Source organism: Sylvia atricapilla, chromosome 1 (assembly GCF_009819655.1).
Source record: "Sylvia atricapilla isolate bSylAtr1 chromosome 1, bSylAtr1.pri, whole genome shotgun sequence".
NCBI lineage: Eukaryota > Metazoa > Chordata > Aves > Passeriformes > Sylviidae > Sylvia > Sylvia atricapilla.
Window position 1 is genome coordinate 80,493,228 of NC_089140.1, and position 21,358 is coordinate 80,514,585.

General features: G+C 37.3%; 1 protein-coding gene across 3 annotated transcripts in view; it reads left to right on the forward strand.

The window, feature by feature from the left end:
* Positions 1 to 21,358, forward strand: part of CTNND2 (catenin delta 2) — a 633,671-nt gene that overhangs the window by 604,333 nt on the left and 7,980 nt on the right. For all 3 annotated transcript variants that reach the window (XM_066326477.1, XM_066326491.1, XM_066326484.1), the window contains 2 exons: positions 15,486 to 15,612; positions 19,623 to 19,754. In XM_066326477.1, the coding sequence (XP_066182574.1) occupies positions 15,486 to 15,612; positions 19,623 to 19,754 (259 nt within the window). The remainder of the gene's footprint in view (positions 1 to 15,485; positions 15,613 to 19,622; positions 19,755 to 21,358) is intronic.

A 21,358-nucleotide genomic window follows, 5' to 3' on the forward strand; every position in this document is an offset into this window, starting at 1 on the left:
TTTGGAAAAACAACTTGTCCTATGCTTCCAACTCCTGGTACACCCCTTCTCTTCAAGGGTCCTGTCAACCTGCATTATAGAGTAAGCAGGAGAAGTAAGTGCTGCTTACAGCATCCAGAAAGACATCCTGCCCCTTTTATGCTTATTCTGTTAAGCAAGGTGCAAGGAGCCACTACGTGACTTCTTTAAAGGCACCTATTTTTGACTCAGTAGCACTGACCCCCACCCCAGTCTCTAGGGTATTCACTGGTTGAACGTTTGGGGACACCTAAGAAAATACAGATGTGTCTATAAGAGAACAAATTTCCATTAGCTGGTAAACTCTTCTCTATGTCAGTATTCAAGAAAATTACCAGCTACTCTTAAATACAGATAGCTTGTTAAATTACATGAGGAAATTTGAGCAAAAGGGTTGTGCTAAATGACCTTAACATGAAGGAAAATTTATTAGCTAAAAACAAGCTTCAATTAGCATTAAATGTGTGTAGTATTAAAGAGCTGGAGGAGCTGTCAGGAAGAATATGTTTTCTATTAATTGGTCTGCATTGCCTAACCACTTAGGCTCCAACGAAATGTGTTTACATTCTATCATTGTGTTTACACTTACTCAGTCTTCCAGTGTGTAAGTAGAGGTCGTGATGAATTTGTAGAAAATATTTTTCTTTCTCATTTATTGTGGTAGGTTTCTGTTCTGCACGGAATATTAGAAATGTTTGTCCCATTCACCTGCCCTGAATAAAAATACCACCCAATACAGGGAGGCTGTTGAGGGCAGTCGTCCTTCAGCATGTATTGTGCCATTTACAGCAGGAATTACTTTTGTGATAGGCATTTAATGGAGTCACTCTAAAGATGGCCTCGTCTGTCATTGGTTGGAAAAAATAAATAGAATTGCCTGAAGTCTTTGAAGCAGTTAAGGCAGTGTGGATAGAGAGAAAGACTGGCTTTTCATGTGACTTTCATAGTAATAGAAGGATAACTTTATGAGAAAGTCCTTTATGACTAAATGTTCCATGAAAATTGACAGCATTAAACTTCAAAACCCTAGTCTCAAGGAGTTTTAGAATCTAAAGTCTTTTCTTAAATAAAATATACCTACTCACCTTTTAAAAATGTTAATTACAATATCCTATCATGTAGACTTGGGACACATCATTTGGATTTTCTTCTGGTAAGGTTATTATTATCAGTCAGACATCCTCCAAAAGGAAGCTGGTTTAGGTTAAATTTATCTAGTGGAAAGGTCTGTGCAGAACTTAAACCCTACATTAAAGATCTAAATCCAGAGCATAATAATTCCTCAAAAATAGTGGTTTGACTTGAAGGAACTATTCATGTGTTCAGATTGTTCATGAGCATATGTACTTTGCAGTGCTGATCTTTCAACGGGGCTTCATTTATTTCTGTACAATTGGCAAAAGCTTTTTCAGATTAATATGTCACCCTCTTAGAAAAAGGATTAATTAATTTATGATAAACCCCCTTCTGTAATATGAAGCTAAAGCATCATTATAGAGTAGGCATTGTCTAGAGCCCATTTTTATATTAACTATGAAAATGCAAGTACCTGATTAATAAATGATTGACTGATTGATTGATTTATGGCAGTGGGCGTCCCCAAGCTTCAGTGTGACTGATGACAGAGGATTTTCACCAACCCACGACTCTGGGTCATGGCACGCTCAGCATACTCTCTCCCAGAGCCAAGAAACCAGAATCTATTCCCCAACCCAGGTATTCTAGCTGTCAGCTGACCAATCTTGAATTGTTGTGTTTCATGCATACTGAGATTTGTACCCAAAGCAGTTCTACAGGAGAGCATTGAATCAAAAGTAACAAAGCCTAACTGAAGAATATGTTTTTAAGTTGCACAGTTTAGTTCACCAAGCCCTGTAGGTTCTATATGGAAAGTGTCTCACTTCACTTCACTTCACTTCGAGTATGTACAAGGAAGGTGTGCAGAGTTTTGCTCTCTCTGAGGACAGCACACACACTTAGAGTGACAAGTTTGTTACATTCAGCTCCCTGACAATCCTTCTAAGCTTTTGTCTGATCTTTTTCCTGATTGTCTGAACCTTTCAAAGAGAAGGGAAGCTGCTGATAAGCACTGCGTTGCAGCAGCAGATTAAATTTATCCAGCACATTGCTTTGTTTTATGGCACAACGGTCTCTTAAGAAAAAAAGCAATAGTTGGACATTTCAATAAAGGGATCCCAGGTAAACTGGCACATCTGTAGAAAAGTCAGTAAACTCAGTGTCTCCAAGAGTCAATTAACTTCTTAAAATGTTAATTTTCAAAATCTCTATTAAGACTGATAATGTACATTTCCTTCAGACAGAATTATAGGTAATAAGAATTAGCAGGACTGACACTCCTTTTTTTTTTTTTTTTTTTTTTTTTTTTTTTTTTTTTTTTTTTTTTTTTTTTAGGGACAGTCTATAATTTGATGTACTAAAATTCTATTTCCATAACCAAGTGTATTCTTTCTTTTTCCTTTTAAATTTTTTTCTTAATAAAATATTACTTTCTGGCATTAAGGGAAAACCAAAATACCTTCTGCATCTGCACCACATTCTAGTAAGTCCATGGAGGGACTGTATTTATGTCTGTGTATTGTGTGTGTGTGTATATATATATTACTATATATATATATATATACACAAATATATATATATACACGGTCATACATATATGTCTGTGTATTATCTCTGATAAAATATTTAGAGGAAATAGGAATTTACATGTTTTTCCTGGCCCTACAGAACATAATAGCTATGCTATTTCTTTCATTTTTCCAATTTTTTGCACTAAGTTTGCCAGAAAAAGAGAAGACATCAGAGAAGATCTCGTTTAAATACTCCAGACATTAATATCTTTCAAGGTTAGGATAAATCCTTTTCATCTTTAGCTGACAGGAATATAGTTAAATCACCCAGCATTTCATCATCTGATACATTACATTACTTTCTTCTGTTAATTAGGAACTAGGCAAAGTCCTAAATTGACTTAAATAAAGTCCTAAATAAAGGAAATGTGGAATTTTTCTGCTGAAATAAAATACTCTCAGGCCTTTTAAAAGCATCATATGAATAATTTTAGTAGAAAGAGATTTTATAACCAATATAGCAAAAGAGTTATAGTCTTCAAGTGTATACTTTTTCTCTTTCTTAAGAAACATGTGATTCCCCTTTAGTTTAGGATTTTAAATGTGGCGTTTTATCAATTGGCAGTCTTGTGAAATACTGAATCATGAAATTGCCGTTGGATTCAGCACTAGAGGAAAAAGTTGGCATCACTGATTTGTGTGTGCATTCTTAATTCTGCATTTTATGCTGAATATTACTTTCCAGTATTCATGTGAGATAAGTGTGCCTATCTCAATGCATGCACTAATATGAAGAATATCATCATTAAAGCAAAGGCATATTTTGTATTCTGCAGGAAATAACAGGTAGTTGCTGCAGAGCGAAGAATAGTATGATAATCTTTTCACACTATTTCTTAGAGGCACAAAAACCACTTCAGTGAGCAATAATATGATAGTCTGGAACTTGGTTTTACCTTAATGCCACTTTTTCAACATAAATTGCAGTAGGCGGCATCAGTGTATGTGTAAACTCACCATTTAACTTACTTCTTTTTTTGATTGTATAAACCTTCCCAGGCACGTTTTTTTACGACTCATTCAAACCTTTAGCAAGAAAATTTTAACATTTCTGGCTTTTTGATTGCCAGTTGCCTGCTTGAATAACACCCTATTTGTCTATACAATAGTAATTTACATATCATGAGAAACATCATGAATCCTAAAGGGGAAATTGTAAAAATAAATTGAACTGACATATAGAAGAAAACTCTTTGGCTTAAGCAGAAGTAGTCAGGATTATTCACACAGGGGAAAAGTGATGTAATAACCACTCTTCAATTTTTAAAAATAGAGAGAGAAAAATCTCATCATTTGACAAAACACGTACTGTTTTCACCTAGCTACACTACTATTTGAAATCTTTTGACTACTTTTTTAAGAAGACCAATTTTTTAAAAGACCAAATATTACAAAGTGCTAGCTCAAACTGAATGTTGTTTTGATTTCTTTTTAATACCCATAATTATCATTTCACTTATGGCATCAAATGAATGTGTTTTGATTTCCTCAGCTTTTTTATCATCTCAAGTAATTTTTTTGTAGATCCTTCTAACTTTCAGTTTATTAGCAATCTCAAACAGTATTAGAAAGATAGAAAGTGATTACTATTTTAAAAATATATTTTGCATGACCTAAAGAGGATAGAAAATATTTTGCAATCCAAAATAGTCTTGTTTTTGCCTATATCACAATGACAACACACAGAGGAGTATCAAATCATGTGTTTCGACAACAGTTGTTAGGAAGTGTTCTCAACTGTTTTATCCCTCTGGATTCCATAATTTACTATATATTAATAATCATTTATTATAATTTGCATTTTACGTGGTTAAACTATTTGTGATGCCCTCAACAAAAATCTACTTACTATGCAGTATCACCTGCCATTCCTTTAGTTAAGTTTCAGTATTTACATGTTTCTCTCTGAAACATTTTCCATGTCTATGATGATATTGAAAATATTATTATAATCTAAAATGGTCTGGTCTGAATTGAAAATTCAATACTGATGATCATTTTTCATGAAAACAGACCTGCTCTTACTTGTACTATTTCAATAATGAATGAGATTTAAAAAAAAAAACAAACAGGTATGATAACTGAGAAAAAATAGAGCAAAACAAATGGATTTTTTTATATGTATACGCAAACAGGCTGTGTGGACGTAAAACTTAAACACAACACAGAGTGCTTAGAAGGTGCTGCCTTAAAGTATGATGCCCACAATACCCACAGGTTGGATATTATGTAAAGTTTCTTCACCCAGGGGGTGGTTGGGCACTTGAACAGGCTCCCAAGGGAAGTGGGAGCAAGCCTGACGAGAGTTCAAGAAGGGTTGGACAATGCTCTCAGGCACGTGGTGTGACTCATGGGGTGATCCTGTGCAGGAGCAAGGGTTGGATTTCATGATTCTGATGGGTCCCTTCCAACTCAGGAGGTTCTGTGATTCTCTAATTCTGTGTTCAAACAAAGTGACCTTGGGGATGTGTAAAGAAATAAACCTTAATGGTTTTAGTTGTGAGCTTAGAAAGAATGTACAGCTATGGTTGACTGTTGCTTTTCCCCTGAGGGTATTGAAGGCATGATAGTACTTCCCTCTAGCATTGAGCATTGTAGCAAGCAATAATTCAAGAAATTTAGCAGTAATTCTTCCAGATAATGACTAAGGAATGTGTGGAAGCTAGCACCATTCTCATCCAAAATCTACTGACTCAAGAGGTGCTAAATAAATGAGAAAAGAATCAAAGTTTATCCAAAGAATTCTGTAGGATGAGCCGTATATATGTGACACTAAAGCATCCTCAGCATGGATGCTGCGTCTCACAGGAAGCTCTAGCTGATTCACAAGGGAATCATGAGGTATTGTTCACTCAAAAACTCAAGTCCACTCTAAGGTTGCTAAGTACAGATTTAAATGGGAGAAATTTAATCTCATACTTGTGTGAAGTCTGTCCCCAAAGTACTCCACCCTTTGAACTTCTCTGAAGAAAAGAAAACTTAAAATGCAGCCCAGGAGCTGGTATCTTTAACTTAAAGCCTTCTTTCTGAAGGGAATTGTATAACTGAAGTTTCTGAAATATCCTTAGAGTAGAGCTGTGAGGAGGCATCCAGAATCCAGAAGGTTATGCATAGGTCACATCTACAGATGTTTTTTTCAAAAGTATGGTACCTCAGAATAAAATTGGATCTTAATATTTGAATAGAAAATAGAGATCTAAGAAAATTAACTACATATCTTTTTGGTACTGGGAACATTTTTAGTCCAATTATTAAATAATGTATTAAATATTTTAAAACTAGTACAAACATTAATTAATGGCAAACAACATTTAGCTGGATTCATATGTACAATACTGAAAAAAAATTCCAGAAATCTTCCTAAAGGCTTTCAAAGGTGTTTTAAAGATACATGCAAAGAGAAACAATTTTTAATTGATGTCAGTATTTTTCTCCAAAATTTTTTCAAGGGATATGGTTTCTACCATTCTGAACAAAAAGTCATATTTAATTAACTTGTCTGCTTAATATTTGCATATCTAGGTTCAGGAAGAAGATCAAAGTAGATGTGCAGTAAAGAGTATGGGTGAGAAACTCGGTTCCTCTCAGCTGACTTGAATGTGTTTGTCAGATGGTGTTGGGTGGCTGCTTAGAGTTTTGCAAATGAATCAGATCACTAGAACTTTTACTTGCAGTAATAAGACACTCATAGAGCACAGAGGGGAGGGAAATCAATTAATTCCTGTCTCAATCACGGCTTATTTCTGTCTCAAAGGTAAATAGTTGAGGTGGGATATAGTCAATGAATAACAGTGGGCATCTGTTGCTGATGCTGAGATGTGTTGCTGTACTTGCACTATCGTCACCCTTGTTCTTCTGGGTGTTACAAGGAGGTCAAAAGTGTTTGTTCAATATAGCCACTGCATGTTAACTCAATCAAAGGTCAATCAATGAAATATTAAGCTGCTGCATCAATATCCTACTTTCAGTTCTTTGATGTTCTACATGATCTAATAATGGGTGGGGGAAAAAATACTAGGAAGTCTTTCTCATTTCTTCCTTCTTCTCTTCCTTAAACTACTAGCGGAATTCAAAAATACCCTAAATACGTCTGCCATTTCAGACAAGAAAGAAACCTTATATTTTGAAAGGAGTCTCTTTTGTAGTACGTGTGCTTTGTTCTGAGTGTTTTACTTCCTTTACTTGCTGATAGAGTTTGTCTTGATGAAAGAGCTATAGCTCCTTCTTCCTGCAAAAAGTAGAAATGAAAAGTTTCACTGGAAGTTTTTGAATGGGTTTTATTACTTTTAATTGTACAGAGTGCTTTTAGAGAAAGTTGAGGAACCTCTAATTTGAGAGTTGTAGTCTTTGGTCCAGCAGCATATTTCTCTTTGAGTTAACAATACTTACTTCAGAAACTGTCAAAGGTGTATCAGTAAAAAATAAGGTCCATTTCTCATTATTAATGTCCATGTGTGCTGGTGAACTGCATGTTCAAAGCAGAGTATCCTTAAACTCACACAGCTTAGCAGTAATCACTCGGATCTCTAACTCTTCGATTTAAGTGTATTATGCACAAACTTTTGACCTAAAACCAAGGGTAGCATGAGTCCCTCCATTGAGTTTTCTGAAGGGACACTAATTCTTGTGTCAGACAGCTCCACATTTGATTAAAATGATCCTCTGTTTTCAGCTGCACTGCTGCTCTTTGGGAAGCACAAACTACTAATGGCTCTTGATCACAGTATCATCAGTACTACCATGTTCTTTAACATCAGGGAGATTGGTGAAAATTTTACTCTGATAATGATTTTTTCATGTTTTACACTCACAAGTATAACAAAATAATTGTATCTGATTGATGTTATGGTTAAATGCATGAAAAGTAAGAGTAAGCGGTGTTGATTAGTGTCTAGCCTTTGGAAGGACAGTAGATTTAAAAACTGACCCTGAACATGAAGTACTTGTTTCTCTCATGAAATTTTGTGGCCAACAGCCAGAGTTCTCATTTCTAGATCATATACATGTTAAGATAGGTGGAATTGCATTACTGGAATGAAAATTACAATCCAAATCAAAAATTAATGTACACATTTTCTTGCAGGCAAGGGCTTTTTGTACATACAAGATGCAAGCAAGAATAGTTCTTTTGTAATTCTAGCAATTTAAATTATAGCTAATATACCTTACACAGGAGAAAATAGAAGAACAGAAATTCTAGCTGAAGGGCCAAGTAGTGCCTTCATTTCCTCTAAAATATATTAAAACAATTTTATTTCTGTATAAGAGGCAAAATGATGCTTTGAGAAATGAATGCATTTCGTTTTATTGCGATGTTTTGAAAGTTTTATTTTTTGGCTGCATATAACCTTAGCAAAATGAATAATGAACTCTGCTGTGTCTGAAGTCTTGTCCTTCATGCTTTGCCTCACATACAGTTCTCTTTTCTTGCAGCTATTTTATTCATCAGATTAGGTCTTGTCATCTTTGCAATTCACACAACAGGAAATCAATAATTAATTATGGATAGGTAAAGCAATGCCTCACTGATTGCCTAAAACATCCAAGACTTGCACTTTATAAAACCACTAGGGATAATTTCCTAGCTGTTTCTCACTTGAATAGATTTAGCAAGTAATTAGCACTATCTTTCCCTCATCGTGCATCTCTTCGTAGCTAAAATCAAGGGATGAGGTGCAAAAATTAAGGTACAAGATCTATGATTAGAAGATGATAACAATGCACATCAAAAAGTGCATTTGAAAAAAGAAAAGTCACCAAGGCCATCTGTGGTATTTTGAAAGAAAAAAAATGGATGATAGTCTCAGAAGAATATAATACCCCTTGCACTGCAATGGAAGAGAAAAACAGGGAGAGAAAATATTGTAGATTATTTTGAGGTGGAATGCTGACAGTGGGAGAATAATGGTGTTGCCTTTCAGAGAAGCCGAGATGGAGGCTGGGAGGTACATGTCTCATTTCAAAAAAAATTAGTTTAACCACCCATTCTGAAAATGTCACTTCAAAGAGCCTACAGAAAACTTAATAATCCTCAGCCAGTGCCAGACAGTTTTGCTGCAGTCAATGACTGTCTGACTAGGAGCCCTTCTTTAAGTCTCATGCTGCCCTAAATACGTATTTCAATATGTATTTGTATTTCAGCTTCTTAGGCAATTGAACTTCTGCTGTGTCTGGGATTCAGAAATGATCACTTTTAAGTAAAAGCCATTTGACCATTGAAATTCAGAGTAAGAAGTTGAGGAGCACTGAGGCCGAGCCCGCTGCAGCAGACAGGAGATGGAAGCACTGCGTGTGTCACAGAGCTGCACCAGCACTGGGCACTGGGACAGGGGGCTGAGGGTCCCTGGGAGAGCTGGCTGCTCCAGTGGAGCTCTGCCCCCTGCCTGGCCTGGTCCTTCCCTGCCTGCTGCTCTTTGCCTTGGCTCAAGTGATGCCACTGCTGCCATGGGGCTCTCAGCAGGGTCTCCATCCTCTCCCCGCAGTTGGGTCTGCGCAGGAGAGAAGGGAGAGGCCTTCCTCAGAGGCTCACACAGGAGGGGTACTCCCAGCATGACCTTTAACCAGCAAACAACTGGTTTTTTCGTCATCGTGAAAAGGCATGGGGAGCAAGCTGTGCTTTCCTTTAAGCGCTTTGGCTAACTTCTCATCCTGTCACCAAATCCCACTCTTTTAAAAATAATCTCCTGGCTTCCATAAGTTGTGGAAATGAAACTATAAGCACAAATACTAAAATCTTCAAATTGGGATGAGCTTCAGTGATGCATGTCTTCACTTCAGGTCTGTTGATTTTGGGTGCTTGGCTCGTAACTCTTTGGGAGAGGAGGGGAAACATGACACTGGGAGTCAGCAGCCCTTATGAAGCCATTGAAATTACTCCAGAATTAAGGATTTAGACCAAATGGACATATAAACTGGGAGAACACCAGGATCTTCCAGGTTCAATCCCTACTCCTCTCTTGAACAACATATCTTGATTTACCTCTTTGGAAACAAAAGATAAAATCCAAGGAATAAAAGTGTTAAGACTCATTAGAATTGTAGTAGAATTGATGGCAGTGAAATAATGTTTATTCGTAATACACCATAAAGCAGATCAATGACCAGGAATTCTTTTCTGGTTTTCTGGAAACAACACAAACAAATCCAGGAAGAGCAATATTTTTGGGAATCATTTACTGTTAATAGACCTTGACAGTGTAAATTCAATTTGAATTTGTAAATTCAAAGAAGATATTAAAAAACACCTTTGGGTTTAAATTAGATAGTTCATCCAAAACTAGTTGGTTCATTTTTCAGGAGTGTTTCTAGAGTTGCAGCTGTAAGAATTTAATTTAAATCCCTCTTCCAAAGTAAATACTCTTCAAGTACAAAGGCAAAGGCATTTTTAGAGAACAGTTGTCTTGCCATCTCTTCCTCAGCAGCTCACATTCCCTTGTCACCCCCTCCAGTGGTGCACAGGTCCTGTTGGTGGGGACTAGTTAGCTTCCTCTCTTGCTGCCATGGGGCTGGTTTGGTATTTGTTGAGAAACACTGGGAAATGTATTTATCCTTTAATTAAAACAAAACAATATGATCCCAGACTGTAAACCCTAATGATAAGTAATGGTGGTTGTTGCTGATCGTAAAAAGCCATATTATTTTGGAAATCCCACGTGAGAGCTCCATGAGATATTTTTGTGGATCACCCCAACCTTGTGTCCATTTCAGATTTCTCACCACAGCCAAGTCATACACATAATTTTCATATGGCAATGTATGTAGATTATTTGATCCAGTTCTAATCTCTGCTGTGTCCGATTAGAGTTGTGACAGCAAATTCCCACTGAAGAATTGCCCAGACCTGTGTAAGTCTGATGAGCCTTGACTTAATTCACATCAGATTTATCTTTTGCTGTAGACAGCGTCACACTGGTGCACACCAGTCAGGGTGTTTCATTTAACCTGACAGTGGTGCTTTAGCTTGAGAAGGGAGCAGCACCAGCAACTCAGAGCAGTGTCTGGCTGAGTTTCAAAGCGGGTAGATCCTACATTACATACTTACAGGCACTTTGCCTTGTTGCTGTGTCAGATACTTCTGACACCACTAGTGGGTCTAGTTACTGATCCCTGCAAGAGATTTTCTACCCAAACTTCACATTTCTAGAGCTTATAGCCATTGCAGGAACAGTTATTACTGCAATTAATATCCTGGAACCAGTAAAAAGCTGGTTTATGGGTAAGAAGGTAGGATGATGAAGCAAGTGTGGTCCTATGTGCTTCAAGTTGTCTTTAAAATGTCTGTTAAATCAGGTTACAGGAGGATCAGACCTGAAGCAAGAAGTAGCTGCTGGAGAGGCTGGAAATTTCAGGGAGGCAGGGCACAACATTATTCATAATTTTTCAGGCTTTAGCTGTTATTTTCTTGGATATGTTGTATCATTTTAATTTTTTTCTCTCTAGTAGGAATTTCCTGTTTACAGGAAGTTGCTCTTGTCTGTTCCTGACAATGTTCAAACACCTATGGCCAGGAGTCAGGCAGACTCTGCTCTTCAACACTGAAAGATACTGAGCCGCCATACAGCCATCATACTTCATACAGTTTTTCTAAAGCACTCAGTGCTTTTCAAGTCAGTGTCTTCTTATAGTAGCTGATCAACATAATGAGTCAGAGGACAGGGCTTGTCTTCACTTCTACTGCCCGGCTGTTTGTGGGATTTCTTTCTGAGTGAGTGCCGTGAGGTATCCAGGTTAGGCACCATACTCTCCCTGACTACTGGACATTCCTTGGCCACCTCCCTCCTCTACTGTCTTTGAATTCTTCAGGCAGGAGCTCTCATCTCCTCCAATCAAAGGCTCCACTACCAGTGACTTCTGAAGATTGGAAATTCTTGCAAACACAATAGAAATCTGCTTTCCATTTTGCCCTTACTTTTTAAACACAAAGAGAATATCAAGAAAAGGAAAAACAAATTATATTTTCATGAGACACATGCAATAGGTGTTTGGCACAAATAGTTTAGCCACCCTGACAAAATAATTCTTTTCCCATGGGCCTAAAAAAAAATGGTTTATTTTCAAAATGACTGACAGTTGAGAAAGGAGATAAAGAACGTGTTCACCCCTTAAGCCCAGTGAAAAGTGATCAGAGAGACTACAATATCACTTCCCTTTTCTACAGCGATTATTCAACTCCCATCCCAATTTCAATCCTGCAACTTTTCCATAAGGATGTTGTCAGAAACATGTCATTGCCAATCAAACTTTAACATTTGGACTTTACGAAGTACAATTGATATAATAGTATAATGGATATATTCAGTATAGTCAAAATACAGACAAATGCCCAGTAGAAGATACGTTGGAAGGATGTATAATGATATTTCTGTACTCTGGTTGTTCTCTGTCCTCCTGTAGCGTGCAGTTTCCACCTAATTGACTACTGCCATTTAACAAATACATCCATTCTGTAACAGAATTGCATTAAATTGCCTTCCAGTTTGTCAATTCCTTTTGTCTTAGTCTTCATCTGCTAGATCACATTTGTGGCTAGTAAACTGGTTTCTTGAATTCAGTCTCACATACTCTGGTCTTGAGTTAGCTTTCTTCTCTGCAGGACACTGCTGTATACTGTACCTTTAAGTACCCAAATCAATTTAATTAAATTTCGTGACAGGCAGTAGACCTGAAACAAACTAATGAAAGCAGCCATCATGTCAGGTGGTATTTATCTAGCCATTAAATTGAAAATACCCCCTTTAGGCTCTTAAAAATTAGTTTCAATATTTAATACTAATAGCTTTTGGAATTGTTGATGGGGATAGTTTTAATAAATTTAATAAATAAACTGTTTACATTTACAAGGAAAGAAGCTTGTTCCTTGCAGCAGAAGACAGCTAAAGACAACAACTTAGAAGTATTGAGGTTTTGAAATACTGTGAGGTCTGGAAGCTGCCCACAGTCTGTTGAAAAAAACCCTGAAAGTTGTCATTCAGTGATAGGAGTATGCCTTGTTTAGTCAAAAGCAATGCCAAGCCAGTACAAAACTTGTCTTAGAGTTAATTGTTTGCCTCGCTTGTCTTATTGAGCTGATTTGGCTTGCCAGCTTGAGAGTTTGTAGCAGAATTCATTTCAATACCTCATTGTAAAAAGCACTGATGTTACCAGTGAGAAAAATGAAAATATGCAGGGAAGAGAAGAAGGGAAAATATCCACTGCAGAAAAGACTGCTAGTGCCAGCATCCTGAACAGCTCTCCTCGCTGCTTAGGCACCTTGTGGTGCTGTGTCTGAGGAACAACGTCGACAAAGTAGCTGTTGATATCCTGCACAGCAAAACTGGTGCCATGTGCTGTTCCTGCAGAGTCTGTGGGACGGTGCAGGTGGCAGGGATTTATTTCATCCATGTCCCATCAGAACCAGGCTGCAGGTATTAATGTGTGCAGTACTGATGGACTGGGCAACAGGAAGAAAGACTTAGGGGAAGACTCTCGTCACTTTTCACTGAACAGTATGCTAGGGTTTTACTTGAGGGAAGCAAGAGTGCAAAAGGAGAGTACACTTGACCATGAATGTATCCAGATGCACAAAGCTGGAAGCATTTCTACCTTGCTCTGTGTAAGCGTGGTTGGTGTCTCTTGTTTTGCAGGCAGACAGCAATAAATAGTGTGCCGCTTTTCCTTTTGTCAGATCTAAAGTCTGTCTTCTTCATAGCTTCCCCTTCTTCAGTCTGTTTAAAAGAATATTTATTTTTAACAGAAATAAATTCTGTAGAAAACTAGAACAATAATTCTGACCCCGGAGAAGGAGAAAGAAGAAAAGCATTTTTCTTCATCAGGAAAAGGTCATGAGCTTTTCACATGTTTGCTCCTTCAGTTTTATAATAGATAAAGCAATGCACAAGTTATTGTTAACCAGAGACAAAAAATTAAGGTTATATGTGTTACTTGTGTTACAAGTAACCTTGTAGTTAAGTAAGGTTAAGGTTATATGTGTTGTAGTCTTGATGCTTGGATAAGATTATTGGGCTTAAGCTATTCATTATAACTCTAACTATAAACTATTATATCTTCTTCAAAATGCATGTATTTTATACATATGTACATATCATATATAGCAATTTCCAATTTGATTTTAAGAATTTAGGGCTTCACAGATGTTTTTTTCCATTATCCTGAACTCTCCCTCTAGCTCAGAGGAAGTGGTTTGTATAGAAACTTCTTTTTGGAGACCGGATATGGATTGGAAAGGTTGTATATAGAAAATTTTGGTTTATAGAAGTGGTATTAAAGAACAAGTATTTCTTTTTTCAAGTTACTCGTACTATTTTTTATTAATTAACTTGATTTCTCCCTTATATTTTCCTATATCACTGTAAATATGAGGTGCAGTTCAGTGAAGTGTCCTAAAAACGAGTGGTAGAGGACAAACAGTCACTACTGACTTCAGGGAAAGTCCTGATGGTAGTGTAAAAGCCATAGCCCAGAGTTCACTCTTCCTCGTGTTTGAATTTGCAACCGAGATACATCCCTGTTTGTACAAATACATTCATTACGTGAGGAATACAGACATCCAGCACATGTAGTTAGGTGTCACCTCTGTCTGTCCTAATTTGTTTATAGCATTTCCCTCTACAAGTGTGTCTTCTTTCCTCCTACTGTGTCACAGTCTTGCTGAGTTCTTTTTTCTAGGAGTCTCATGGAAAGGGAGTTTTCAGGCCATCTTTTCTTCCTAGAGCAAGGTGCCCATGGATGGAATGAAGTCAGACAAATACCTTGAGCAAAGGCAGAGCATGGGAAGGGGTGGATCCATTGCTGGATGTGTGGAGTAGCTGAGTTAGGGGGTGGTAGTATTCTTTACTACCACAACGGTGAATTATAGTTCTGAAAGCAAGAGGCAAATTCCAGCTGTTTCTTGGTTATGTTTTATTGTGCTTATTTTTATTCAGTATTTCATTGCAAAACTTTTGTTTAGCACCATGCCTGGTACTTAACTCCATTTCCACTTAGCCCAACAGGAAGTGGGCATTTTTAGAACTGTGTGAGACTGGGATATCTCAGTGTTAGTGATTTGGACTTAATACTGAAGGCATTTGAAATACTGTCATTTAATAAGAACAATGTCAGCAGTCAGTTTTTGCACTCATTATAGTTCCAGACTATACATAATATGTTTTCTAAAATGCGAAGTACATTATTTTGTAGTAGTACATTACCTTATGGTGCTGGAATTAATTATTTAAACTTCCTTTTTTTATTTTTGAACTAGCTGTTTCTAGTATTTGTATTATTTTGTTGCATTTTTTAAATACCTCACCATAAACACAGTTTTAAATGGAAGGAATAGAATTTCATTCTGTATGCCTTGAAGAAAACTGGAACAAAGAAAATGCATTGATTCTTTTTCTCTCGTGTGTGAACAAAAGGGCAGTTAGTATAACTAAGCTAAATAGATGTGAAGTATGGTAATCCTGGAACTTCCCAATCTACTTACTCCAAAAGCTCCTTCTAAAATGGGAAATAGTTCAATCCAGAATGCTGTTTGCAATGTGAAAATAGAGGTGTGGGAAAGAACTATTAAACAAACAGTATAAAACAGTGTTAATAATTTGAGTCTGAGTTGTGATATTTTACAGACCTTTCTACATTTATTTTTAATCTTGCTCTTTTAGTGCAGTCAGCACATCCTGTCCTGCACCACTAACTGTATTTTCCAGCCAGGGGCAGGAAGACGACAGCAGCCTACTGGTGTATCCATAGTGAAAACACCACAGAAAGATACTGTACTTGGAGCAGGGAGCTGTGTGACCTTTTCACTGACCACTGTCGCAATTCTTGGTGTTGCAGGATGGATGGTCACAGTATCACTTTGTAGCCTCATCTTCAACGATAGAAAGGGATCGGCAAAGGCCGTACTCGTCATCCCGCACGCCCTCCATCTCTCCCGTGCGCATGTCTCCGAACAACCGCTCAGGTAAGGCCGGCCGGGGCAAAGGCAGAGGCGGCCAGCCCATCACCGGCGTTTGTGGTTGACTCTGGTGGAAGGGCACAAAGGGTCACCTTTGCTGTCACCAAATTACCTGTTCAAAATAGGATTTTCATTTCTTTCATTAGCACCTAGTAAAGTTTTAGAGAAGAAAGATTATTCCGTAACGTTTTGTCATAAATTCTCCCAAAGTGTTTTCTTGATGGGGATTACCTGATTAGATCTCAGGCAATGGTATCCATTGGTAGCACCAGGAAATTCTGCTGTTCACTTTCTAGTCATGAAATCCACTATGTGGTTTATGACCATTTTGCACACTTAGCAGAAGTTTAAAGACTTTTGTCAGCTTTTATTCTGGGTATGTGTGTATACATATGCATGTGTTAGTTTCAGAGATTTGTCTACATGTCATCCTGTAATATTGATAGCATATTTACACCAGATATTATCAATTCTGTATGATCTTCACAATGAACTAATGTAAGTATCTCAACTAATGCCGTAATGCAAATCAATTTTTCTATCTAGAAATCAAGTAATATTCCCCTCACTTTATTCTAAGGTAGAACATACCTTCATTAGATAAAGCCACTCCTGAAAATTTTTCCAGATAAACATAGTGCGCTGTCAGTCTTTCACTGGCCTTTCTGCGGCTTGTTCAATCAAATGCTGCCATTCCATAGGCACACCAAGAGTTTAGGATGAAAATTACCAAACTTATGATTACCATTATGCCATTATTTGTTTTTTAAGAAAATTGTTTTGTTAATTATCTAGAAGCTGCATTTTAGTCCTGCAGAACCACAACTGAGGAGATGTGAAAATGTAGCCAGAAGAACAGTGAGAAATGCCTATTCTGTTTTTAAAATCTGCCATTACACAAGTCGATAAAGGGCTCTTGTTCCTTCTTTTCCTGTTTAAAATCTTGTCTTGACAGTAAATGTAAACTTGTTTGTCTGGCCCTGAGATCTTAGTTCTCTTTGTTGCCAGAACCATCTTCTCACTTCTGTTACTCTAAATTTTGGATGAAATTTTATTGCCATCATCAGTATCATAAGACTGGAAAAGCACAGATAATAGTGGCTGTTTCTGAAGGAAGAAGAGCACATGTCATTACACACCAGTCAGTCTAGAAAATTGCTGGAACAGATAATCAAAACCTGGGCAGCTCAAAGATAGTAGGAACATAAGATACTACTTAATTCTTGGATTATCTATTTCTACATAATAATGTAAGTTACTGTGTATCTGGTAGGATCCATATCAAATGCAAACCAATTGGTCTTATTAAATCCATCTGAATTTCTGCTACAACATAATCAAAGCACTTTGAAAATAGAAAAGTCTTTAAGTACAATATCCTATGGTCAGTAATAGTCTCTTACACAACATTCTTACAGACAAGCCTAAGGCAAGCTAGCCAAGAGTTCAGGAAACATACTGTGTGGTAAATAAAAAACTTACTGAAAACCATTCAGAAGGAAAGGGTATCATTTATTGCCAAAATGGCAGAATGCTGTGCTTGGAGCCTAGCCTGGGTCCAGTACTCTTCAGTGGTTTTAGTAATGACCCAGATAATATGCAAAAGTTACCTATTACCTTTGCAAGTGACATCAACCTGAGAGAAACTCATGTTCTTTGAAGGGCATTATTGAAATTCAAAGTGATCCTGAGAAATTGGAGGTAATGTTCAAAGGGAAAAAAATAACCAATTCTTTAAAAATAAATTATAAGGAGAATTTATGACTAGATGAAAGTTCTTTAGAAATTATGTGGGGATTTTTGTCAGTTGCACACATGAATTGGAAGGTAGAAAAATCAGGATATGAGAATGTATAAAATGGACTGTAATTGCTTAACTCAAGTCAAAGAGACATGAGAGGGAGACAGTGAGAAGAGGTACACACCAAGTCTTCAAGCACGTAACAGCCAGCTGTGAAGAGGGATGGTGTGAACTTTTTCTGCTTTCATAGCAGACAAATGGAAATAATGAGCAGCAAGGAGTCAGGCTAGACATCAGGGAACATTTCGTAGCAGTGGAGAAAGAAAGCACTGGAACAGTGTGCTTGAAGCAGTTATGTGATCTCTGTCATTAGAGATCTTTAGTTCCAGATTAAAATCTGTCAAGATTTATGTTGGTATACCGGATCCTACCTTCGGGTATAGAGTTGAAGTAAATGAACTTACACCATCCCGTCCATCCCTAGGACTGGGTGATAACAGGCTCAAACTACTGTAGAGAGCTCTGTATTCTTTTCTGTGTCCTTTAAGAAGTAGAGCAGAAAAACATTACATCAATTTTCAGTCTTATATCAACCAAAGTCTTCATCTTTGCTTCCAGTAAAAACTCTGAAAGAGGGTGCTTCTGCATTTTAACTCTTACCAGAAAGTAGTTTTTTCTCTCATGGGAAAAGCAAGGGAATTACCACAGGGAACAGAGAGAGATGATTTTATCTGTATCAGTCAATTTTGTTCATGGCACCAGAGTGTTTATAACTATTACCAGAGTATGTGAAACAAAATGTGTCTCTCTTCTAGAAGCTTTTTCAAGGTTTGTGTTCTGGCCTGCTCCCCATTAGACTCAAGCTGCCATTAGCTGATTTGGTAGTTCAACGTCATGTTTCTTTCTGTCTGCCGGATTATCAGCTTTAGGTTTACATCACTATTGACAAACAGTTTAAAAGCAATCCCCAATTCTAATGGCTTAATAAGAAAGAACATCTGTCCCACATTTGCTCTGTAAATTTAGAGGCCAGGGCCAGCAAAACCAATCGAAGCAGAATTCAGCATCACTTGTGCTTCCCTAGTCCATGGTTGAGTGCAAGTACTGTTGCTTCACTAAAAAAAGTAACATAGTTTAGAGGTGATGGAAGATATGTCTTAAGGTCAAGCTCCACGAAGAGTTTAACATTTTTAACATTACGTTTTTGGTTTTTTTTTTTCTTTACCTTGTTTTTGAACAAAGGCATTGTTACTGGTTTTTTGAGCTTCTTTTTATGTATCAAATACCTGGGTGTAGGCAGGGGTAAGCACCAGCACTTCAGTAAATTTTGTACCACTGTGCCTGTTACGAGGTTCTGGGGGGCTCTGCCACTCACCTGTACTCCTTCCCCTGTCCTCCACCACAGGGAAAGTGCTCCTTATCTACCAACACCTAAATATATTGAAGTCACTTGGCTTGAAAGCCATGGATTTTTTTTTCCTTTTCCTAAGCATTGCAAGCTCTAGGGCTTAATGATCAGTGCCAGTGATCACCTCCACATTCTGCAGTGTGTGAGACTCAAGTATAAAGCCCAGTTCTCTTGTTACCTGTGCTTTCCTCCTTTAGCTTGCCATGAGTATAGGTGATGAAGGGTTTAGTTTTAATAAAAATAGCTTAAAGTAGTGGTTGTTGCTTTACTGGCACATACAGGTATTTAAAGATAGAGAAATTATTTGAGTTACCTTTAATTGTTAGGTATTCTTCAGTATATGTTTTCTAGGGGAAAAAAGGCTTTCTTTTCTTTGCTTTTCCATTAGAATTATTTAATTGGTTTGCTTGTTTTCAAAAGAAAAGGGAAGAAAACAGTTTTATAAGGGCTTTTTCCACACAGTTGAAAGTTAACAGTCTTTTCAATGGAAATAAAGTACCCATTTTGAGGAAAAATATAGAAGTGCCTCTACCAGAAAGTTTTGACAAGTTAAAGAAACTGAAAAGCAAAAGGAGAAAAGGAATTGTTCTACTTTTTTTCTAATAGCAATCATCTTAGATGTTGGATGTAAGTAAAAAGAAATTTAGCATTCAGAAATAAAATTATGTTTGCCATTGATTGCCCAATTAATAGATTTGCCTTGCCCTTGAGGTAACAGCGTGTTTTCCTCCATAATGTGGTAGTATTTCTTCAATCAGCTTCATGTTAGAAAACTAACAGATACAAACTTCATTGAAACACTTACTCAAGAGTTAAACCCTATGTTTTGTCATATATGATTAAAAAGAAACCATTTTTGTTATCTAGCAAGTGCCCCAGCCTCACCTCGGGAAATGATCAGCCTAAAAGAAAGAAAAACAGACTATGAATCAACTGGAACTAACGCCACTTACCATGGAAATAAGGGAGAACACACTTCTAGGAAAGACACCATGACAGGTGAGATTTTGCTTGCAAAGCATATATAAAAATAAGAGCACTGATTTTATAGGATTGGCTGGGCTTGCTGCACTGTAAGAAAGAGTCAACCCGCTTTGGTTAATTGCCAAGTTTTGCCACCTTGTAAAATACAGCTGAAGATATATTTGAATGAATGCAACACTGTGAAAATTACTTGTCAACACCATGGTTCTTCACAGAAGAAAGGCTCTGAATCCAACTTTGCATGTCTTTTTCTATTTTATATTTGTTTTCATTTCAGAAGGAAGTTGGTTAATCACTTTGAATTAACTGGTATATTTTAACGTGTGCAGTGACACCTAACATCTGTCTTTTGCAGGGAATGCTCTTCAGGATCAGTTCACTCATTTTGTATGTCAGTATTCATAGGAAATTTGTGACTCTTTGTAAAGTCTACCCATGTTACTTTCTCAGCTGGGCTGATCTAAATGCAGTAATTTTCTCTGTATGTTGTGGCATCTGTTGCAGGTTTCTTTGAAGGCCTCTCTTCCCCAGTGAGCTTATTAATCTCTTAGCATTTCAGTAATTAGGAAATTTGGAGTGCTTTTCCCAGTGCTGTATCTCTTCATGAATTCTCTTGCAAAATACATATTGGTCTCCATCACCAATGTACAGGCTTATATAACCATTATTGAACTTTTTGTCACGTTTACGAAGTGCCAAGCATCACGGTCTCCTCCAAATGCTGCCTCAGGGCAGGCAAAACATGACAATAAGAAGTCTGAATGCCAGTTACCTTCTCCCATGCCCTCTGTAAAGGTCTTGCTCAGAGGCAGAAGGGGTTGCTCACCAGGAACATGGTGACTCAGCATCAATCCATCCAAAAGATCCATAAGAACCATCTTTCAAGACTGTACTCCGGATATGAAGATGCTCACACTGTCTCTACTACGTTATATGTGATTATGTAATCAAAAGCTAAAAACCAGCCCTGGAACATGTGTGAAAATGCGATATGGAATGTTAATTAGCCTGAAGGTGGAAATCTAAAGAGAAGAATGACAGTCAAGAGGATTTGGAAGCTACAGAAATCAGGAGTGTCCTGAATGGCTTCTGTGGGGTACTACAGGAAAATGCAGAAGATTCAGTCCAGGTACTTCATTTTATGTGTCTGTAATGTTTTGAGTGTCTCATAGTCACTGCATGAGTTGGTTTTCTGTAATAATTCAGTGGCCCTTGTTTGGGTGATTGTGAAGGACAGGACTGAAGCATTTTCAGCCGTTTGTCAAGGACTCATAAAGGGTGAATCTCAGGAATAAGAGTATCAGTCTGAAAAGGAAAAGGCAGAAACAGTAGTATTTTTGTTCTAGATGTATCTGTAAATTCAGACTAGCAAATTCTATCTGAAAATTCATCAAAATACAGTTTTGCTAAAAATTTGTGTTTTTAAAATATAATTTTCAGATTGTGAGGTTTGTACTGCTTCAGCAACCATTAGTCCACTTTGATTTTTGCATTATGTTTTCCACTAATATTGTCTCTTGTATTTTGTCTATTTCTGTTGATTATTTGCGTGGGCTTTTAGTAAGGAAATTTGAAACTCTTAGCATTATGCTCAGCTATCAACTGTCTTTTCAGCTCCT